General features: G+C 38.3%; 1 protein-coding gene across 1 annotated transcript; it reads right to left on the minus strand.

The window, feature by feature from the left end:
* Nucleotides 1-1,916: 1,916 nt before the first annotated feature.
* On the minus strand, nt 1,917-10,685 carry LOC142139812 (keratin, type II cytoskeletal cochleal-like). Its single transcript, XM_075197681.1, has 9 exons — nt 10,077-10,685; nt 9,774-9,982; nt 9,563-9,623; nt 8,202-8,297; nt 7,378-7,542; nt 6,851-6,976; nt 6,173-6,393; nt 2,303-2,334; nt 1,917-2,224 (listed from the first exon to the last, which is right to left on the minus strand). Exons 1-9 carry the CDS (start codon nt 10,683-10,685, stop codon nt 1,917-1,919), a joined length of 1,827 nt encoding a protein of 608 aa, XP_075053782.1.
* Between the last annotated feature and the right edge of the window lie 10,377 nt (nt 10,686-21,062).

Here is a 21,062-nt window from a genome sequence, read left to right on the forward strand (position 1 = left end):
CTTTCATTTTGGCTGTTTGGATGGCTGTTTTGTGGCGGTTTTGAAAACTCAAGCTTAGTAAATGTGCTGGTTTGTATGCTCATCATTGTTAAAATCGGGATGGCGGTTTGTAAAGTGGTGGTTTTGAAAAATATAATTTCTGGCCGTTTTAACGGCGGTTTGGGCTTTAGCAAATACGGCACTTTCAAAACCGCCGGAAAAATAGCCAAAAAGCGTCAGTTTGAGCAAACCACCCTTTAGCAAATCTAGCTCCTGATCACTTGGCAGTAAGCTAAAACTGAATCTGCTTGTGGATGTGGCCACTTTAGAAGCTCTTAGTAGGGAGTGAAGCTGTGATCTCTAATCATTTATATCTCAAGTAAGTCAAAAGTCCTAGGGGTATAATTACTAAACTACAGGTTTGAAAAATGGAAATGTTGCCTATAGCAACCAATCAGATTCTAATTATCATTTATTTAGTACATTTAACAAAATGACAGATAGAATCTCATTGGCCGCTATAGGCAACGTCTCCACTTTTTTAAACTGAGAGTTTAGTAAATATACCCCATAGAGTTTCATATTGCTATCTCACCACACTGGGGTCATGAGTTTGATTCCAACCAGGGACCTATCTGCAGAGTTTGTTTGTTCTCCTTCTGTTTGCGTGGGTTTCCTACAGATGCTCCGATTTTCTCATACACTCCAAAAACATACTGGTAGGTTAATTGACTGCTATCAAATATGAACCCTAGTGTGAATGTCACCATGTGTGTGGCAGTATATGTATATTTTAACTATCTTTCAGTTAAAAATAATAAAACAGTAATATTGCAACAGTTGCCATTTTATTAGCACATTTACTTGAAAAACCAAACAGTAGAACAGTACATTGTAAAAGCAGAAAATGAAAGGGTTATTACGGAAAGTTCATCTAAACATACATTTCCAGTAACATACACACATAAAATTTGGGAATACAATTATAAAAACTTGTGCATAGGTAACTATACAAATAAGTAATATAACCTATAGCACCCAAATCAATGCTTATTCCTAAAAATACAAGAAAATATCTGATTGGGTAATTTGGGTTGCAGAATGTTTTCGCACATTAATCTGTATTAGTGGTAGTAGGATTACTTTGTTTATATCCCATTGAGAACATATTTCAAATCAAATTGCGCAAGGAATACATCCTGAAATAAGTTCTGAACATTGGTATTACATTATGCCAAAACAATTCAAATTCATTACAAGGTGAGTCCTTGGGAATTCCTGCAGCAGTGTAGAAAACACGACACGAGATATGAAGGCCACTACTTATTTTCTTTCAAGAGACTTCTATGTGTGAAAGTGAGAAAGGATAATGTAAACTGCGCAATTGTGTCAGAAAGTTGTATAGCTCAGTTGAGGACCATGATAAAAAAGAATGGTGTAAGGGAATGCAAGTGAAATGTGGCTTAAGATGATAAAAGCAAAATGTGCAACAGCATTAATGCTGAGATTCGTGCAATATGTTTATCACAATGCATAGCATAAGGGACACAGTGAATTCTAATTGTTCTAGACTTTAGATTAATCATGCACCCAGATTAATATATGGTGGAATGTGTTCTTATAACCATTAGAGTGGCACTTATTGACTGAGGATTTATTAGGTCACAAGATGTCAGTTTCTTGCACAGGAGCTCAAATTATGTCATATGGTCTTTATTGCACTAAGAAAGAAATTTGTACTCATCCACTAACAACTTGAAATTATTTAGCATATAGCAAATCATAAATTGTCAGAAGACTTTGTGAGTAGCATTAAATTAAGTGAGCGTTAAATTGCTGTGATGGGATGGCTGAATATTTGTCTAAGAATTCAAGGAAATACAAAGGAGCACAAGAACTTTTAAAATCAGAAAGCTGCACGTCAGAGCTTCTAGGCTCTAGTGTTTTCTTGTGGACGTTGTTGTTTTTGTGACAATGTTAACAGAAGAACTGCCACCACCACCTGTAGCATACCCGCCAGGGCTTAGCAGCCCACCTGCAGCATGCCCAACAGAGCCGCTGTGTAAGCCACCTGTGACATATCCACCGGAAGAGCTTATGCCACTTCCAGAGCTAAATCTGCTACCACCTAAATTTCTTCCACTGCCAGAGCTGAATCCAGATCCTCCATGGTAGTTTCCGCTGCCACCTTCATATCCTCCTCCACCTCCTGAAAGGATTCCTCCAGTGCTAGAGCTCACCACCGCTGTGGAGGAAACGTACATATAAACTCTTCTTAACAACTACAACAACAAGCTTTAAAGTTGTGCAGAATGATACTTACAGATACTGCAAGAGCCTCCTTCTCCAGCCATCCTGCCAATGAGGAAAGAGAAAATGAATCAAAAAAGACTCCCAAGAGGTAAACATACTATGATAGTTTGGTACTTCTAATCTGTACCCTAAGTGTGACTACACAAGGTTATCTAATCACTCCTGCTAAGAGCTGGTGTGTGAGTGAACGTGTCTGAGAATAGAAATATTTGTAGTTAGTTCCACATTTCAGAATGTAATGCTGACCGCAAATCTGCAGCCTGGGCTAACAATTCAACTGTGTATGGCCTCATACCTCATAAACAATCGGGAGTGAGAGGTGGTTACAGAGGCGAGACAAGGCAAAGGTCAGAGGTAGATCTAAGAGGGCGGGAGGGAGAGTAATTTGAGATGGGATTTGAGATGTATTCAGGAGTAGTGTTGTTGAGGGCTTTGTAGGTAAGGGTGAGTAATTTCAATTTGATTCTGGAGGACACAGGAACCTGGAAGCCAATGTAGGGATTTGCAAAGTGGAGCAGCAGATGTGGAGCGGTGAGAGAGGAAGATCAGTCTGTGTAGAAGTGAAGTCTTTTTGGACAAAATAAAATAAATGCTGAAACTCAATACCCACTTTATTCCTTTCCTAATCAACTTGTAATTAGATACACAAAGAAGCAAAATTAAAGCTACGTTTATAAATCAACTCCATGTAAATCTTTAGTGTAGTAATTTATGAGACTTATCTCTTTAACAACCTTGACTATTTGTAACATATATCACACACCGTTTACCTATTTTATTATTCATCCTTCTCAAACACTAAGTTAAATTCAATAGTAAATTGTCCTTTTGTAATGTAGGGTTCTGATTGGCTCTTAGAGAGCACATAAGACGTTCTAGGACATCACATGATAATGCACAGACCAGCCTAAATCATTGAATTGTGTGAAGTAAGAACATATTCCAAATTTCAGTGAGCAGCCTGGAGGCCTCCATTAAAACCTCAGGCATATACCTTGTCTCAGTTGATTATTGATGAGGTAAAAATCACAATATAGAAATGTTAACACAGCATTGAACAAAACAATGAGTTATTTACAAAAAGGTAGCAAAATAATTCTATATTACTTTGCATGCTCATTCATATTATATTTAGAAAATGATTGGATGACAACTGAATGTTCAGTAAGTGACTACATAATACCTATTCATGTAAAAAATTATAAATATGAAAACAATAGAAATGTCCATGTGCTCATATGTAAAAAGACCAGGTGGTATACTTACTAAACTGCGGGTTTGAAAAAGTGGAGATGTTGCCTATAGCATCCAATCAGATTCTAGCTTTCATTTTGTAGAATGCACTAAATAAATGAGAACTAGAATCTTATTCGTTGTTATTGGCAACATCTCTACTTTTTCAAACCTGCAGTTTAGTAAATATACCCACAGGAGGGGGCTGCAAATTTTAGTTTGGGTGGCAAGACTCGACTCAACAGCCTTTTAGGAACATTTTAAAGGAAAAAAAATGCAGGTGGCCCAGTGTCCCAGCCTAAGGAAGCCCACTATGGAACCAGTCCAGGGGGCAGATGCCCAGCCAGCCCCTGAAAAAGACTTCTAACGCACTATACCCTGTTTAAGAAAGGGTGGCTAGAAAGGAGGTGAAGTTGCTACATGTAAAGAATGAGATAAAAACAAAAAAAAACGCAGATAGAATTGAAAGTAGTTGGTTAACTCTAGTAACTGGTGAGCGAGAGGTTCTTCAAATAGGGCCAATTTTAGTCCTCTAGGACAAGATGATGATATATGTTATATATATTTGATGATATATGTTATAAATCACTGAGATGTCAATCAAAAGTGAGGAGATTTCTACATGCCTGATGTGGGCTGAAATCCGCCAACTGCTAAACTAGACATAAGTAATTACATTTTGGATTTCTTGTGTCAAGCATCCTTCAAGCAACTAGTTAGGGAAACAGTACGAAAGGAAGCAATCCTACATCTAGAGATTCACACATGGAGAAGTAATATTAAATGTGTTTGTCAGAGAGAACTTGGGGTCTGATGACCATCGATGAGTGTGTTTTAGTTTGCAGGCAGCAGTAAAGTAAAACTGCATAAAAACAAAGGTTTTCAAATTTGACAGGCTGGGAATTGATCAGTACAATGGGAGAACAAGAAAATAATCTAACAAATGTCTTCTTTGTGCCAGATAAAGTAGTAAACATAAAAAGGCAGACAAAGTCCACAGGGCTCACCAAGTGATGGTCAGTGTTACAACTGTTAAGAAAACTATATTAGAAATATAGACCAATCAGAAGAGGATACAAATGTATAGAAAGCTAGTGAAAAGAGACTAAAGGGTATATTTACTAAACTGCGGGTATGAAAAAGTGGAGATGTTGCCTATAGGAACCAATCAGATTCTAGCTGTCATTTTGAAGAATGTACTAAATAAATGAAAGCTAGAATCTGGTTGCTATAGGCAACATCTCCACTTTTTCCAGCCCGCAGTTTAGTAAATCTAGTCCTGAGTGCCTATAGATTTTCCAATAAGAACATTTTTTTGGCCGGGGCATGCTTCAGATCACATGGGTGTCCTGGAGTTTCATCACTAAATATTGCTCTCCCAATGCTCAATGAAGTTCTGATTTATTGATGGCAAAAATTATAGTAAAATACTTTCTATGAATTTATTTAGAATGTTTGAAAAGCCCAAATTCTTTAAAAACATACACCTATCACCACAACATTAAAACCACTGACAAGTGAAGTGAATAACATTGATTACCTTGTTACAATGACACCTGTCTAGGGGTGGGATATATTAGACAGCAAGTGAACAGTCAGTTTTTGAATCTGATGTGTTGGAAGCAGTAAAAATGGGCAAGTGTAAGGATCTGAGCGACTGTGACAAGGGTCAAATTGTGATGGCTAAATGACTGGGTCAAAGCATCTCCAAAACGGCAGGTCTTGTAGGGTGTTGCCAGTTTGCTGTGGTTAGCACCTACCAAAAGTAGTCCAGTGGATGTTACTTTGACAGGTACCACCTACCTAAACATAGTTGCAAACCAAGAACACCCCGCCATGACAAAGGTATTCCCTGATGCCAGTAGCCTCTTTCAGCATGATAATGCGCCCTGCTACACTGAAAAATTGTTTAAGGAACATGACAAGGAGTTCAAGGTGATGGCCTCCAAATTCCGCAGATCTCAATCCGATCGACCATCTGTGGGATGTACTGGAAAAGCAAGTCTGAGCCATGGAGACCCCACCTCGCAACTTACAGGACTTAAAGGATCTGTTGCTAACAACTTGGTGCCAGATACCACAGGACACCTTGTGGAGTCCATACCTAGACTGGTCAGAGCTGTTTTGGCGGCACCAGGTTGACCTACAGAATATTGGGCAGGTGATTTTAATGTTGTGGCTGATCGATGTAGAGCATAATTAAAGGGTTCTAAAAAATACCAGTATTCTGTATATCATGAAACATATTATACTCTTGTTTTGTAGGTGCAAGGAACCACTATAACAAAACTAAAAAGCACTTCTTGGTCCAGTATTATATTTAGATGCAGAGTTCCCAGCAACAAATAAAACACAGACTTGCCCATTTTACCGTGGGCTACTCTACTTCAGTTTTTGATTTCTTTACAAACATTAAGCCAATGGGGGCAGCACTGAATTTCTTTGGGTGCTATAGACAATACCTGTAAGGATTGTGAGAAGCTTTTTAAAAAGAAACTCAAATCCAGTTGTTAAATTTGAAGTGTAGAGCTTATTTCATTTGTTCTTGCACATATTTTAGGCTGTGCAAGATTGTGTTCAAATGCCAGTTAATTCTTTCTATGATAATATGTTAACTTGGTTTTAGCAGTAGGCCCTTAATGCTCACCTATATTCTTCTCCTTCCAGCAGTTTCCTGTAGGTGGCGATCTCAATATCCAGACCCAGTTTCACATTCATCAGATCCTGGTAATCTCGCAGTTGGCGAGCCATGTCCTGCTTGGCCTTCTGTAGAGCATCCTCCAACTCAGACAGTTTATTCTTGGCGTCTCGGATTGCTGCTTCACCACGATCCTCAGCCTCGCTTATGGCCGCTTCTAACTTAGCACGCTTTTGACAAAATATTAGAAAGTTGCAGTATTTTTGGAATGGTATATGCTATGCCAACCATGCAGCTATATTTTTCATATACTTATACAGTATTTTTTATATAGCACACAAAATTTACTCTTTAGTTTTTTTGAAATAATAATCCAGCATGGATTCTTAAGCCAGTCAAGGTTACAATGTATTTTTAGATGGTGCACAGAGAAACAAGGTCACAAGTAGCTGATACCAGGAATTAAACCAGAGTACTGACACATCACGTAGGAGCTGCCAGATTGATTTTAATGCCAACAATAAAAGATTGAAGGTGTGTAGCTTTGTTTATATGCATGTCTGACTTGTCTCTGTACTGAAAGCCAGACCCAGTCATGCAAAAGCCACGTTCTTTCATGTAGTGGTGTGGTATTATAAAATACTTCAGTAACCTGTTTGATTTAAATAATGAATGGAAGATTGATACCTGTGCTTTAGCATTTTCTATTTCTCCCTTGATTCTGTTGATCACTCTGTTGTGTTCTGCAATCTCATTTTTGGTGTTCCGCAAATCATCTCCATGTCTTCCAGCAGTAACGCGCAGCTCCTCATACTGGAAACAAACACACAAGAAACCACAAGATGTTAATTTAAAGATAGATGACAAGTAACTAAGAAAGCCCAACAAATTGACAAATAACATATATAGTAACTGATCATTCAATGAGGGGAATTCAATTGGCCGCATTATTGACGAAAGTAACGCGGCCTGTGCACTATTACCATTCTTACGGTAATAGTGTGCATTATTACCATTAATAGCCATATGAAGCCGCAAGCAGAAATCCGGGTTAAAATTACTGTATTAACGGTAATACTATTAGCGCCGCGTCATTCCTGACTGATTTGAATTCCCCCAAATGTATAAGGAATGTGTAATCCCATTTGTGTTTTTATCTGTGTGGTGATTGCAATATTAAACATCACAATAAAGACATGTGTCACAAAATTCACCTTGGTTTGGTACCAAGTCTCTGCTTCAGCTCTGCTCTTCTTGGCAATGTCCTCATACTGAGCTTTGACCTCAGCGATGATGCTTTCCATGTCCAGGTCTCGGCTGTTATCCATGGACACAACCACTGAGGTGTCTGAGATCTGAGCATGGAGCTGTTCTATTTCCTGAAATATAACATGAACCAGTCTTTAGTGTACACTATGTACTTGCATATTGTGTGTTATGGGGCTGCTATGGGTGCAACAATAGTCACTGCGGAGCTAGCATAAACTAACTATATGAATCCTACTTTCGTTTGATGTAATCTGAAAACAAATCCATTATTATTAACAAAATAATGTAACTTATTAAAAAAACACTTGAGTCACTTCCCCAATTTTTTATATGTAATTGACATAATAATGCAGTATTGCTATTAGGCTATTCTTAGCTATATCTCTGATTTTTGTTTTTAGCTATACAAGGATAGATGACCAGTGGCTCTCTAGCTGCTGTGTAGCTACAAGGATGAGCTTGTTGTACATGTACAATGTCCGATTGTATATAAGATGAAACAAAAAATATAGTAATTTTCATTATATGTATGGATGCAAATACAAAACAGAATGACAGCATGGAGTGTTGTCTTTTTGTGAAAGATAAGTACAGTGCCATTGTTTCTTTTCAAAATGAAAATATTAAAAGCATTAGGATTTATTTTTACTTTGCAAAACTATATGAGCTCAAAAAATGTGTTATGGAGTACTGAATAAATAATAGTTTTTGTATTCCTCTGCAATAGCAAAAGCAATGAATGCTCCAGTTAAATAAGAAATATAGTTACCACGTGGAAAATTTCCTGCAGGAAGTTGATCTCCTCTGTCATTTGTAACACTTTTGCCTCCAGTTCCATTTTATTCATAAAGGCAGAGTCCACGTCCTAAATCAATGTTATTTATAACAGTGTTAAGTTATTAACATGTTGAGAGTTTATAAACTGCAAATAATATGAATTAACAGTACATAGACAGTCAGAAGCTTTGTAATTATAGAAAGCAACATACTTGTAGATATTGACAAGACACCAAAGTCATTGCCTAGAAGAGCAATGTAAGGATACACTGACATTCCAGAAGAGCAATTTAAACTACAATTGCTGCTACTCTGCTTTGCCAATTTTATCACAATTCTCAATCATTGCAGTCATTATTCAACCTAGGTGTGCAGAAGTCAAATCCTTCATCTTGCAGTACTTGAGCCAAACAACAGATTGCAAAGTGTGTGGGCAGTTTTACCCTAAATCTCTTGATTGGAAATAAATAAATTTTAATCTTCTAAATTTCCTGAAAACTCCATTGTTTTTTTTTTTTTTTTAAAAAAAAAGCACAGCTGAACCTAAATTTATAGTTATCTCGTGCCTTATATCTACTGGTATGTATATAAAAAAACCTGATGGGAATGAATTCTCTGTGCAGCGCTGTGGAATCAGTGCGCTGCGGAATTAGTGGCACTATGTAAATAAATAGATGATGATGATGAGGAAATGACTGACACTAAAGGACAATAACTTGCATAGCGAACGTACATACAATGCCAAATATCTTAAGTTCTATTAAAGTATAGTGAACACAAGAGGAATTTGCAAATAGCAAAAGGTATACGGAATGTTTCATATGTATTGTGAATTTGATTAGCAATTCTATTCTGAGTGTTCCTTTAAAATGCACAAACACATAAATCCACATTGGTACAGTCAAAGAAAAAGAGAGTTTTAAAAGAATGTCTGTCTATTTTCTTTGCAATGCTCACCATCAAACACTTTAATATATAACAGTCCAAACTGCCAAGAATACATACAGTATAATTTGTGCAAACAATCAGTCACTTATGGAAGGCTCCTGTGCACAAATTAACAGTTTTGCACATTAACAGCAGACCTCAGTTAGTACAGGTAGAACATATCTTAGATAACGATGTAGATTTTAGGAACATGACACAGTGCCATGGAGGGTGTATCCATGATGACCTATATAAGGACCCTGAGAGTGAAAACAAGGACAGGGACATTTTGATCCAAAAATCATACAAGAGTGACAGCTGGGAATTGTGCAAATCTCTAAACACATACATTAGTTATCTAACAATTATATTTTAACTTGATAATTTTGCAATGTAATATAACAATCTTTGACTTCACATACTCACTTTCTTAAGAACAACAAACTCATTTTCAGCAGAAGTGCGCTTGTTGATTTCATCCTCATATCTTAAAAAAACAGCATAAAATGTTTTTGAGATGATAGCAATTTGAGTTTGTGGCGAATGAAAAAGTTAATGTTATTCATCATTTTATTTTTAGAACTTTTACTTGTACAATAATATATTTTTTAAATTGTTGCAAAAATGCTTTACTTACTTGGTTTTGTAATCCTCTACCAAATCTTGCATGCTTTTAAGCTCAGCTTCCAGCCTTATTTTGTCCCCACCAAGACTTTCATATCGCCGCCTGAGATTATTTATGTAAGACTCAAAATGGGGTTCAATATAACTTTTCACAGCCTTTTGTTCCTGTAAAAGGGTCCATTTGGTCTCCAGCATTTTATTTTGTTGTTCCAGGAATCGGACCTGAAAATTAGTTATCAGTTAGTTATCGATTTAGTTATTAAATGTGCTTTAGAATAATGCTATTGTCAGTTGTTAAATAAATACAATATTATACCTTGTCGATGAATGAGGCAAATCTGTTGTTGAGTGTTTTAATCTGCTCCTTTTCTTCTTTTCTCACTCTCTGGATATTTGGATCAATCTCCAAGTTCAGTGGTGTAAGGAGATTTTGGTTAACGGTAACTGCTGTGATACAAGCTGGAGCCAATCCACCGCCATATCCACCACCAAACCCACTACCATAACCACCACCAAAGTCTCCACCAGCACCAAATCCAGCACCTGTACCAAATCCTCCACCAGCACCAAATCCACCACCAGCACCAAATCCACCACCAGCACCAAATCCACCACCAGCACCAAATCCACCACCAGCACCAAATCCACCACCAACCCTGTAGCTTAAGCTTGAACCAGCACCACCAACGCCAATTCCAGATCCATGTCCACCGTATCCATGTGAACTCCTCAAAGGATGAACATTTCCAACTGAGATTCTGCTGGAACCAGAGCCTACATTGTAAAGGCTTCTGCTGCCAATGCTTGGACCTCTCCGGTAAGAGGTTGAACTGAATCCACTCACATTTCTTGGTGCATGTGAAGAAGAAGAGCTGAAGTTCCTAACACCAGACTTAGAGGATGAATTGTATGCTTGGTGTGACATTTTGTCTTGACTATCAAATGGTGATAAATTCTCTTGGAAGTGGAATGAAGAGCGACTACAGACAGATCTGGCTCTGTTGGCATATAATTGTGATTAGACCTTTTATACAGATGTTAATTTGGGCTTGGTCAACAATAAAACAGAAAGACCCTTTTATTGGCTTCTAGGGGTTGGCCCTGTCCCACTGTATTCATCGTTTTAGCTGTAAATTAAGACGCTTTCACACACCTAACACAAAAATGTAATAATTTCTACCTTGCGGCATCCGCCCCATAAAATGATTATTATTTTATAGTATGGAAACTACAGAAACAAAATAAATTGTTCTTAAGGATGGGCTAAAAGTATACAGATGTACTAACTGGATGAATTCCAGCATTTCCTTGGAGAGGTAAATGTAGTAATATAGAAATCATTGTGTCACCAAAAAATATCCGCAACATGCAGTTGAATTGTGAAATACTTCTCGTGTACACCAAGGGCTACAATTAAGTGCAATTTATATGTAGCATGTCTAGGTGTCAAACCCATTTCTTAAAAGCTAAAACAAAGAAAATGAATAATTGTTTTGCCCCTGGCATCATGTTAACATTGGTTTCTCATTTTTCTATTTGTTCATCAATGCCAGCTGTCAATTGTTTGATGAAAACCGAGAAGTACGAGTTATGGGCACAGTGGCAAAATCATGTGGTGTGCAGTCTCTAATTTAGGGTATTTTTCATTGAAATGCTAACTATGACCTTGTATATGATTCTGCCCTCTCAGGGGCTCATGCAGAGATGGGTGCTTTTATGCTCTGAACATAAGCAGGAAAAGACGCAGGAATAAAAAAGTGCATTTATGTGCATATGCTCAGTTGGACGCATCTCGTAATGCGACCAGCTCTACATCACTAACATGCGCACCAGGTTTACGTCTGGTGAAACAAGTGTAGCACAGATAAAGTGTGGAGATGTGGCTTGACAGTGTAAGTAGTTAATGCATAGGTAGCATTGCCCTATTTCTACACAATACAATGATATAATGAAGTAAAATATACTTAAATATGAAATACAAAATAAATTCAATGAAATTAAATAAAATGTAAATGTCTGTTATTTTCCTGTTTAAAAATCCTTTCCTGCCAGGAAATGAACATGTCAATTAAGTAATACGAATTGTCTGCCCCTTCACTCCCCCCGTTCTGTCTCTCCAGTTGTAAGGATTCACAAGTGTAAGGTGCAGCCAAATCTGCATATGGACATATGTGTACACACTTTTGGTGTGTGTGCACCACATGAAAATGTGTATTTTAAGCAAATGGAACGGATGTACGACCAACATGGCGCCCTCATTCTTTGTTTCATGCTGTTTAAATCTATACTTCGACAATAACCAAAATATCCCTCTGGCAAATCTCATTTAGAGATCTAGTACTAGACCCCTATTACTTGTAGATTCCTTAACAATAACGCTACATTAGTTACAGGAAAAATCCCGCAGATGTGAGCTTCTTCACTGTGGCACGTCAAGTCTTGAATGTCACTTACAAAGGTTTCTCCCTGGAGATTATTTAGGAAAATATTGATTAATTTACATGCTTTGACTATCTGTCCATACATGCTGCAATGTTGTCATTCACCACAGCTGTTAAACAGCCAGATCCTTCATGAAGTTGGTCACAAAAAATGAAATGCCAAATGGTGACAGATCTATCAATTTGATGAGTGGCTTGAATGACCGGATTTGAAGGCACACAATGATGCAGTCACTGACCATAAAGATTTCCATCTGTAATCCCTATTGCCTAATGCTTATTAAGAAATCTCTTTTAAACCTACATTTTCATGTATCTCATATTCACTCCCATATTCCCATATCTTTAACCTCCAGGCTCTCCTCAAGCCACAAAGGGTTAAAAAAAACAGCATGCCCCCCTCTCCCGAATCAGATTAACCCTATTGCTCGTAGTCTAGTGCTGTTACTAGCAAAGTCAGGGTGGGACAAAAAGTGTGGGCCCCCCCGATTTTACTTTAACCAGGACTAGGATTAGACAGCCGGGGTTGGTGGCACTATAGCAGGGAATCCCGCAGCATGGGGTTCCACTGCCATAATGACAGCTAGCACCGAGCTGGTCAGCACAGGGCTGGATTCCCTAAGGAGTTGTGGTTATGCAAAAATAAATGTGGGCACTCTCCCTAGGGTATCCAGCTCTGTGGTGAAAGCAATAGGGTTCTTCTCACACTCTTGCGCGGTGAGTGTGGGGTAATAAAAGTAATTTCATCATCAACATTTATTTGTATAATGCCAGCAGATTTCCGTAGCGCTTTAAAATTGGGAACAAACAGTAATAAAACAATACTGGGTAATACATGCATACATAGAGTTAAGAAGGCCCTGCTCAAAAGCTTACAATCTATGGGACAATGGTTTGATACACAAGGGTAAGTGCTACATCATATTGAAAATTTGTCCAGCTAGAATGCAAAGGTTACAAAATTTTTAGTGGGCTGTATGCTCAGTCACACAACTATGTTGGAAAGTGGGTTGTTGTCTTGTGTTAGCTGTGTAAAGGGTGGTAATAGGGTAATCTAGGAAGATTAAGAAGGTGGTAGAGGAATATTCTAAACTTGTCTAAAGAGGTGGGTTTTCGGAGAACGTTTAAAGGTTTGAAGACTAGAGGAAAGTCTTGTGGTGTGAGGGAGTAAATTTCACAAAGTAGATGCAGCTTGAAAAGAGTCCTCTAACCAAGAATGGGAGGAAGTGATGAGAGTAGAAGGGAGATGTTTTGAGACAAGTGAGGAGATGTATGTTGATGCAATTTTGTTGATGGCCTTGTATGATAGTAGAAGAATTTTATATTGGTTTGTTGAAAAACAGACAGCCAATGTAGAGACTGACAGAGTGACTCAGCAGATGTAAAACGATTTGCAAGGAAAATCAATCTAGCTGCTGCATGCAAAATAGATTGTAGGGTCTCGAGTCTGATTTTGGGAAGACCAGTAAGGAGGGAATTACAATAGTCGATGTGGGAGATGATGAAAGCATGAATTAAAGTTTTTGCAGTGTCTTGTGTGAGATATGTATGTATTCTGGAAATGTTTTTTTAGATGTATGCAGCATGATGTAAATATAGAGTTGATGTGGGGAACAAAGGATAGTTGAAAGTCAAGGATTACACCTAGGCAGCGAGCTTGCTGGGTGGGATTTAGGGTCATGTTGTCAACAAAAATAGAAATGTCAGGCAGTAAGTTTCTGTTGTTAGGTGGGAATATTATTAATGTTGTTTTTGAAAGATTGAGTTTAAGCTGGCGAGAGGACATCCAAGATGAAATGGCAGAAAGACAGTTAGTAACGTGAGACAACACAGATGGTGAGAGATCAGGAGAAGATAGATTTGTGTATCATCATAGAGATGATACTGAAATCCAAAAGAGCTTAATAGGTTTCCTAGAGAAGTGGTGTAGATAGAGAATAGCAGAGGACCTAGGACTGAGCGTTCTGGTACTCCAATTAATAAAGGAAGCAGGGTGGAGGTTGTGCCAGAGAAATTAACACTGAAAGTGCGATTAGATAGGTAGGATGAGAACCAGGATAGGACAGTGTTTTGAATTCTTGAATACCTAGGGATTGTAGCGTCTATATAAAGAGAGAATGGTCAACAGTGTTGAATGCAGCAAAGAGATCCAGGAGAATTAGAAGAGAGTAATCACCTTTAGTTTTAGCAGTGATCAGATCATTGACAACCTTGGTCAGCGCAGTCTCTGTGGAGTGTTGAGAGTGAAAGACTGATTGAAGAGGATCCAATAGGTTGTTTGCAGAAAGGATACCATTGAGGCGAGTGTACGCTATTCACTTGAGAAGTTTGGAGGGGCATGGGAGCTGAGAGATGGGGCAGTAATTTGAGAGAGAATTTGGTTCAGAATTTAGTTATTTTAGAATAGTAGTAATCACTGCATGCTCGAACAGTGATGAAAGATACCAGTAGAGAGAGATAGATTACAGATTTTAGTTAGAGGTGGAATGAGCACATGAGACAGGGATCTACCAATTTGTGAGGGTATGGGATCAAGAGTACAGGAGGTAGAGTAGCAAGATAAGAAGAGAGTAGAAACTTATTCTTCATTTGTGGGATCAAATAAAGAAAAGGTGTCATAGGATGCTGGGAAGGAATTGAGCTGATTGCTAGTCGAGAGAGATAATACCATTTAAAGTCTGATTTTATCAATCTTCTCCTTGAAATAGGAAGCAAGATCCTGGGCACTGATGGTAGTCGGAGGGTTTGGGGTGGGAGGATTGAGAAGAGATTTAAATGTGTTAAAAAAGCATTTGGCTGTAGAAGCCTGAGTATAGATGAGAGATTGGAAGTATGCTTGTTTAGCAGTGTCCAGATCACTTCGATAAGAGTGGTAGATAACAGTATATGCACTGAAATCATTAGAGGTACAAGATTTACGCCAGTGATGTTCAGCTTTATGAGAAAGTTTTTGCAGATTTTGTGATACTTTAGTGTGTCACTGTTGACAACAAAGTCTATGTAGAGTATGAAGAGTCGCTGGAGCCACTTGATCAAGGGCAGTTGCTAGAGTTTGGTGAAAATGAGAAACTGCCATATCATGGGAGGAGAATGTAGAAATTCGGGAGAGAAGGTGTTGGAGAGAGATGGAAAACTGTTGAATCAATAGAGTTAATATTCCGGCGGGAATGAGGAGGCTTGGAAGAGTTTGACAGCAGGGAGGTTAAAGTACTGGGAGTGAGCAAGTAACTAATAAGGTGATGATCCGAGAGGGGGAAAGGAGTGTTAAGAAAATTAGAAACTGCACCTGCTGTTACTACTTAAATTGTTAGGCTGGGTGACTTAGTGTCTTCACATGTTCTATGCTGGTTGTTGATATTGTTACTTCCTGTCTAATTTTGTTATCAGTATGCACTTTATCATTCCTTCTATGCTGTTATCTTGACCCTGCAAAAATAAAACTTTTTGAAAAAAAAAATTAGAAACTGAGCACAGTCTAGAGACCAATAATAATAAGAAGATCAAGACAGTGGCCACCCTGATGAGTAGAGGATTTAATTCACTGGGAGAGGTCAAGTGAGGAGGTTAGAAAGAGCAGTTTTGAAGCAGCTTTGGAACGAGGATTTGCAATAGGGATGTTAAAGTCACCCATTATGTTAGTGGGGATGTTAGAAGATAAGAAGTGAGGGAGCCATGCAGAGAAGTGTTCAATAAATTGTTGGTGGGGTCCAGGGGGGCAATAGATAACATCAACACGCATAGAGAATGGGTTAAAAATCCTAACTGTATGTACTTCTACAGATGTGAACGTGAGTGATGGGACATTTGGTAGAACTGTATATGTGCACTGTGGAGAGAGAAGTAGTCCAACCCCACCTCTTTGTCTGTCTCCAGCTCTGGGGGTGTGGGTGAGATGGAGGCCACCATGTGAAAGGGCTGCAGGTGAGGCAGTGCCTGATTGTGTGAGCCATGTTTCTGTTATTGACATAAGGTTGAGGTTATTTGAGAGAAAGAGGTAATATATGGATGTAAGTTTGTTACAAACAGAGCGTGCATTCCAAAGGGCATATTTAAAGGACTTTGGAAGAGATGGGAGACAGGTGATGCATTTGAGGTTTGCCGGATATCTCTAACGTAGCGTGTGGGAGAAGTGTGGGGGACCTGAATTAGGGGATATATCACCAGCTAATAGAAGCAGGAGAAAGAAAGATAAGAAAAATTATTGTAAGACGTGTGGCCTTTTAGTTTCTCATGACTGGGTGAGGCTTATAACTATTGAATTTAAATAGGAAAACAGTTCATAATTGTTAACTAGAGGTAAGTGAAGTAATGAAGGGGCAATGTGGACTGAGGTGTGTGTTGCAGGAAAGGTAAAGGAGGATATAGTTCTAAAGTCCTAATACATACTTTTTTAAAAATATAGGCACAGTTACAGAGATGAGAATAAGAGAGGATGAGATGAGATGTTCAGTTCTTGCACATATTTTTAAAAAATACAGACACAGTTGCAGAGAAGAGAATAAGAGAGGAAGAGATGAGATGTTCAATTCTTGCTTGGGGATAGAACAGATGAACAATGGTTAGCAGTTTGCATGATGTCTTGTTTAACTGTATTTTCTCAACAGTTTGTGAGAAAAACACTTGGTGTAGAAAACACACATCTGCCCCCCACATATGTAATTTTATTAATAAAGACACTATTTTGTGTTGGTGAACTACAGATCCCAGTAACAGTCTGGGCATGCTGGTGCTTCTAGTACTACTTGTGTGGCTTGCAGGTCCGCCGGATGCCAGCACAAGTTTTTAGGTGTTTTGGAAGGGAGCGGGGATCTTCAACATTTATTTCTGTTTAAATTTTTTTTATAGGTGTTTACATTTTAACCATGTTGACAGCATGAATTTGTTGACATTTAACCTGACGACGTTTTCATGTTGACAGGATAAGTGTCGGCATTCGTACTCAACCCATTCTGCCCTACTTTGTAACTGTCATATGCTTTGTACTTTCTATGTACTAAGTATGCTTTGTACTTTCTATTTAATATGTATGCTTTGTACTTTTTATGTAATAAGTATTATTTGTACTTTCTATGTAATATATGTGTTGTGCCATTGTTCATTGTGTAAATTGATGTTGTACAATGCTGCATAACCTTTGTGTTATTTGTTTAATCCTATAATTTGGATTTTTAATTGTTACAGAGCATTTTGACCAGAAGTATAAATGAAGAATGCATTTAGTGTAAAATTATAATTTGGTTTGTATTTAGTCACACTTTTGTATTTAGTTACACTACAAAAAACAGACGGTAAGTAATAATAAATAATCAAACTGTGTGATGACAATGAACATTGCCCTTTGTGGTGACTAGAGGATAATGCTGTAGGTTCAGCTGTTACTAGACAATGGCTCTGTATCACTACATCATTATAATCTGTCTTACTTACATTTGCTTAGCAAACAAAACCTGTTGTCCTTGGTGATAACTGAAAGTGCATCATGTAAAGGAAAAATATACCTGTTTCATTTATTATTCATGGACAATTAAATAAATGGAATTTTTTGTGTGTCCCGGGGAAAAGGTTCAATTAACTACAATTGAATAGGTAGGAGTATTTATTAAACAGTCTAGAATTTAAAGAAAAAAGTTAGTTGCACTGGTACCCAGAGGAACCTATAAATTTGTTGCTGATGTAGATCAAATAAGTTCTTGGTAAATGGGCAATCATATAAAGCATGCCAAGAAGCTACAATGAGCTGCCACTACATTGTAGTTGGCCCTCAGAACTCTCCTCTTGTTGATGACTATATGCTTGACAGAGGATTGAGTCTTCCCCCTGACTTATCCCCATATAGCTACTTGAAAAGGGATAAAACAATGGATTTCTGCGGTATCTCTTTATATGCTATAAAGAGCTGCTCAAGTGTGCCATTAGTCCACTCACAAAGTTTGTATGACTGTAAATCAAGCGGGATGAAACAAAGTCTTAGCCGGAATCTTGGCATGAGTTCCGCCAAAGCTGTTGTACAAAGTAGTGATTTTGTCCATTTGTTCCTAATATCAGAGAGTCTGTCCCATTTTTGTTATATAACACACAAGTGTCCAACTATATATACATGTTATCCTCAACAGAGTGACCGCTGACTAATGTGTTATATTGTAAAGATACAAAACAACATATATTGACTATAGAAGTGTCACTAGAGATACTCTCTGTGCTACAATACAATGGATGCTAGCATGTTCTAGAGATTAAGGCTGGGTACACACTATAGAAAGTTTTCCTGATGCAATATTGTTAATGATTTTACCAATGACTGAAAGACCCGATCAGCATGCCGATTCATGTGTACACACTATACATATTTTACACAATTTACCTTCAGATCTGTGGTCTTCATCTGTCATAACTATCGGCTGAAAATATTGTGACTGTAATCTCTATGGAGATCTGCCTACACTGCTTCCTAGTGCTATTAGCTTACATATTTTTGATATGTATGAATAAACATTGTTTTTTTATTTCAGAATAACCAGGGGCCTGATTCATTAAGGATCTTAACTTGAGAAACTTCTTACTTCAGTCTCATGTTACATTGCAAGGGGTGCAAATTAGTATTTTTTTTTACACATAAGTTAAATACTGACTGTTTTTTCATGTAGCACACAAATATCAACTTTAAATTTCAGTGTCCAAATAAGCTATCAAGTATTTGTGTGCTACATGAAAAAACAGTCAGTATTTAACTTATGTGCAATACAGAATACTAATTTGCACCCCTTGCATTGTAACATGGTTTTGTCCAGGAGACTGAAATAAGAAGTTTCTCAAGTTAAGATCCTTAATGAATCAGGCCCCTCATTATCGGAAGTTCTTATAGTATAAGTGGTTTGGGTCCTAGCGCTCTTTCTGCACTCTCTTTGATTTATTCTGCTTTGGAAAAGAACAGATTTTCTTACAGCTGAGAGACCACATCCACTGTACACATATTTTTTGTGCGCCTTTTGGAGATTTTATCGTTTTGTCAAATTCTCAGATATACTTTATTCATTTCAACCACTGACATAGCTTCATTTTTCATTTTTAACGCCACCTTTTCTAACACTTCTTTACTCTCTTTTGCTAGCTCCATCTTATTCTGATGGTGAAAATGAATTTATATTGCGGCAAAGTAAAAGTGTTTTTACGCAGGGCTGCAATGGTCATTTTTTATGACTTTATTTGATTTATCTGAAGACACACTACATCTTCTTACACCTCTTAAACAGGTAAAATAAGGTGAGCAGTTTTAGGAGTGGCACCGTGCAAACAAAAATCTGCATTAGCATTCAGGAATTATTTATCAAGCTGTGGCTTATCAAATCCAGAGCTTCCATAACAAAGCCACATACATTCTTCCAGGAGCATTAAAAACAGTGATTCATAATGAAAATAATGACCTATTGATAATGCATATATAGGTACAGAGCCAGGAACTAGCACAGTGCCTGTGCCCACCAAATGCCTGAAGCCAGGAACTAGCACAGTGTCTATGTCCACCAAATGCCTGAAGCCAGGAACTAGCACTATAACTGTAATCACCAACTGCCCAGAGCCTGTAACTAGCACAATGCCTGTAATCACCAACTACCAGGTCAGGAGCTATCATTGGGTGAAATTATGTGGTCACCTAGGGCACCAGTATATAGGGGGAGCCTAAAACACTGATTCATTAAGGAACGCAAAGTGAATGCAATTTCTGTTTTTTAAAATCAGCAGTAAATTCACACACCAAGCCCGTATTCAGGTACAAGCAGATCTCAAGAAATGTTTCAATCTTATGATGGGTATAAGTATGCACTGGCTATATGTTACTTACGTATTCAGACAGAACAGACTGCAGGAGCAACTGCATTTATATTGTTGCTCCTAACTGAAAACACATGTTCTAGCATGCTTAAGTGTCCGTCATCCCTAACTATCGCCATTTACACCTGCCCTGTAGCTGATGCAAGTGATACGGCTACAAATACGCACCTCATAGATGCCCAGAGATTGAATTGTGTTTGTGTGCTCGACCTTGGCACGCCTTACTGTACATGTACTGTTGCCTACGTGCAAAGCCCTTTCCTTTCCCCATTCCGCCCTTCAAATCGTAGGCTATTGGAAGTGTCATTTGTATTTGATCTTGAATTGCATGCACTTGTTTTCACTGGTGTAAAGTCCGTTCCTGAGCATACACAGAGCAATTTCACGCAAAATATGGTAATATGAATCAGGCCCTGAATGAGTGATATAATGTCATTCAATAAATGTCTTTATTTTCACTGCAGTGTCCTCTTCACTATGTGCTGGCCGTAGACGTGGAAGGCAAGCAGACGAAAGTTTCTTACTTGTCAAGCTGCTGGCTGCTGCTCACCATGTTGGTACTTGGCTGGGAGTCTGGTGGGCACTGATGTGATTTCAGTGATTACAGGCACTACAATGTTCCCTGGGCATGACAACTGCCCAGAGACAGGAAATAGTGCAGTGCCTGTAACCACTAACTGCCAACTTTTCTGTTATCCCCTCCGGATCTTTGTGACGTAAAGCTCAACTGGGGAGGAGGGCAGAGCGCTGCAAACTGCATCATCTTGCCCCTGCAATGCAATACCGTGATCACGTCATTTTGCCGCAGGGGAAGGAAGATTCGTGACGAAGGCCCTCATCTCGCCCACTGATATAGAAAGTAAGCAGAAAGCAAGAGAATTACCTACTTTCCCTGGAGTTGGAAGACATACACGGAATTCAGAAGTCTCCTGCAAATTCCAAGAGAGGCAACTGTTCAGAACCATGGTAATGTCATATACCTGTAATCACTACCTACTCAGAGCCAGAAACTAGAACAGTGCTTGTAATCG

Source organism: Mixophyes fleayi, chromosome 2, assembly GCF_038048845.1.
Source record: "Mixophyes fleayi isolate aMixFle1 chromosome 2, aMixFle1.hap1, whole genome shotgun sequence".
NCBI lineage: Eukaryota > Metazoa > Chordata > Amphibia > Anura > Limnodynastidae > Mixophyes > Mixophyes fleayi.

What these genes read in the sequence shown, in the direction of transcription:
- LOC142139812 (XM_075197681.1), bottom strand. Translation starts at nt 10,685, where the DNA reads ATGTCACACCAAGCATACAATTCATCCTCTAAGTCTGGTGTTAGGAAC. An exon ending in AGACTTGGTACCAAACCAAG is followed by an intron (nt 6,977 to 7,377) that starts GTGAATTTTGTG and finishes GTTTGTTTCCAG; the next exon opens with TATGAGGAGCTGCGCGTTAC. An exon ending in AGGAGGCTCTTGCAGTATCT is followed by an intron (nt 2,225 to 2,302) that starts GTAAGTATCATT and finishes TTTCCTCCACAG; the next exon opens with CGGTGGTGAGCTCTAGCACT.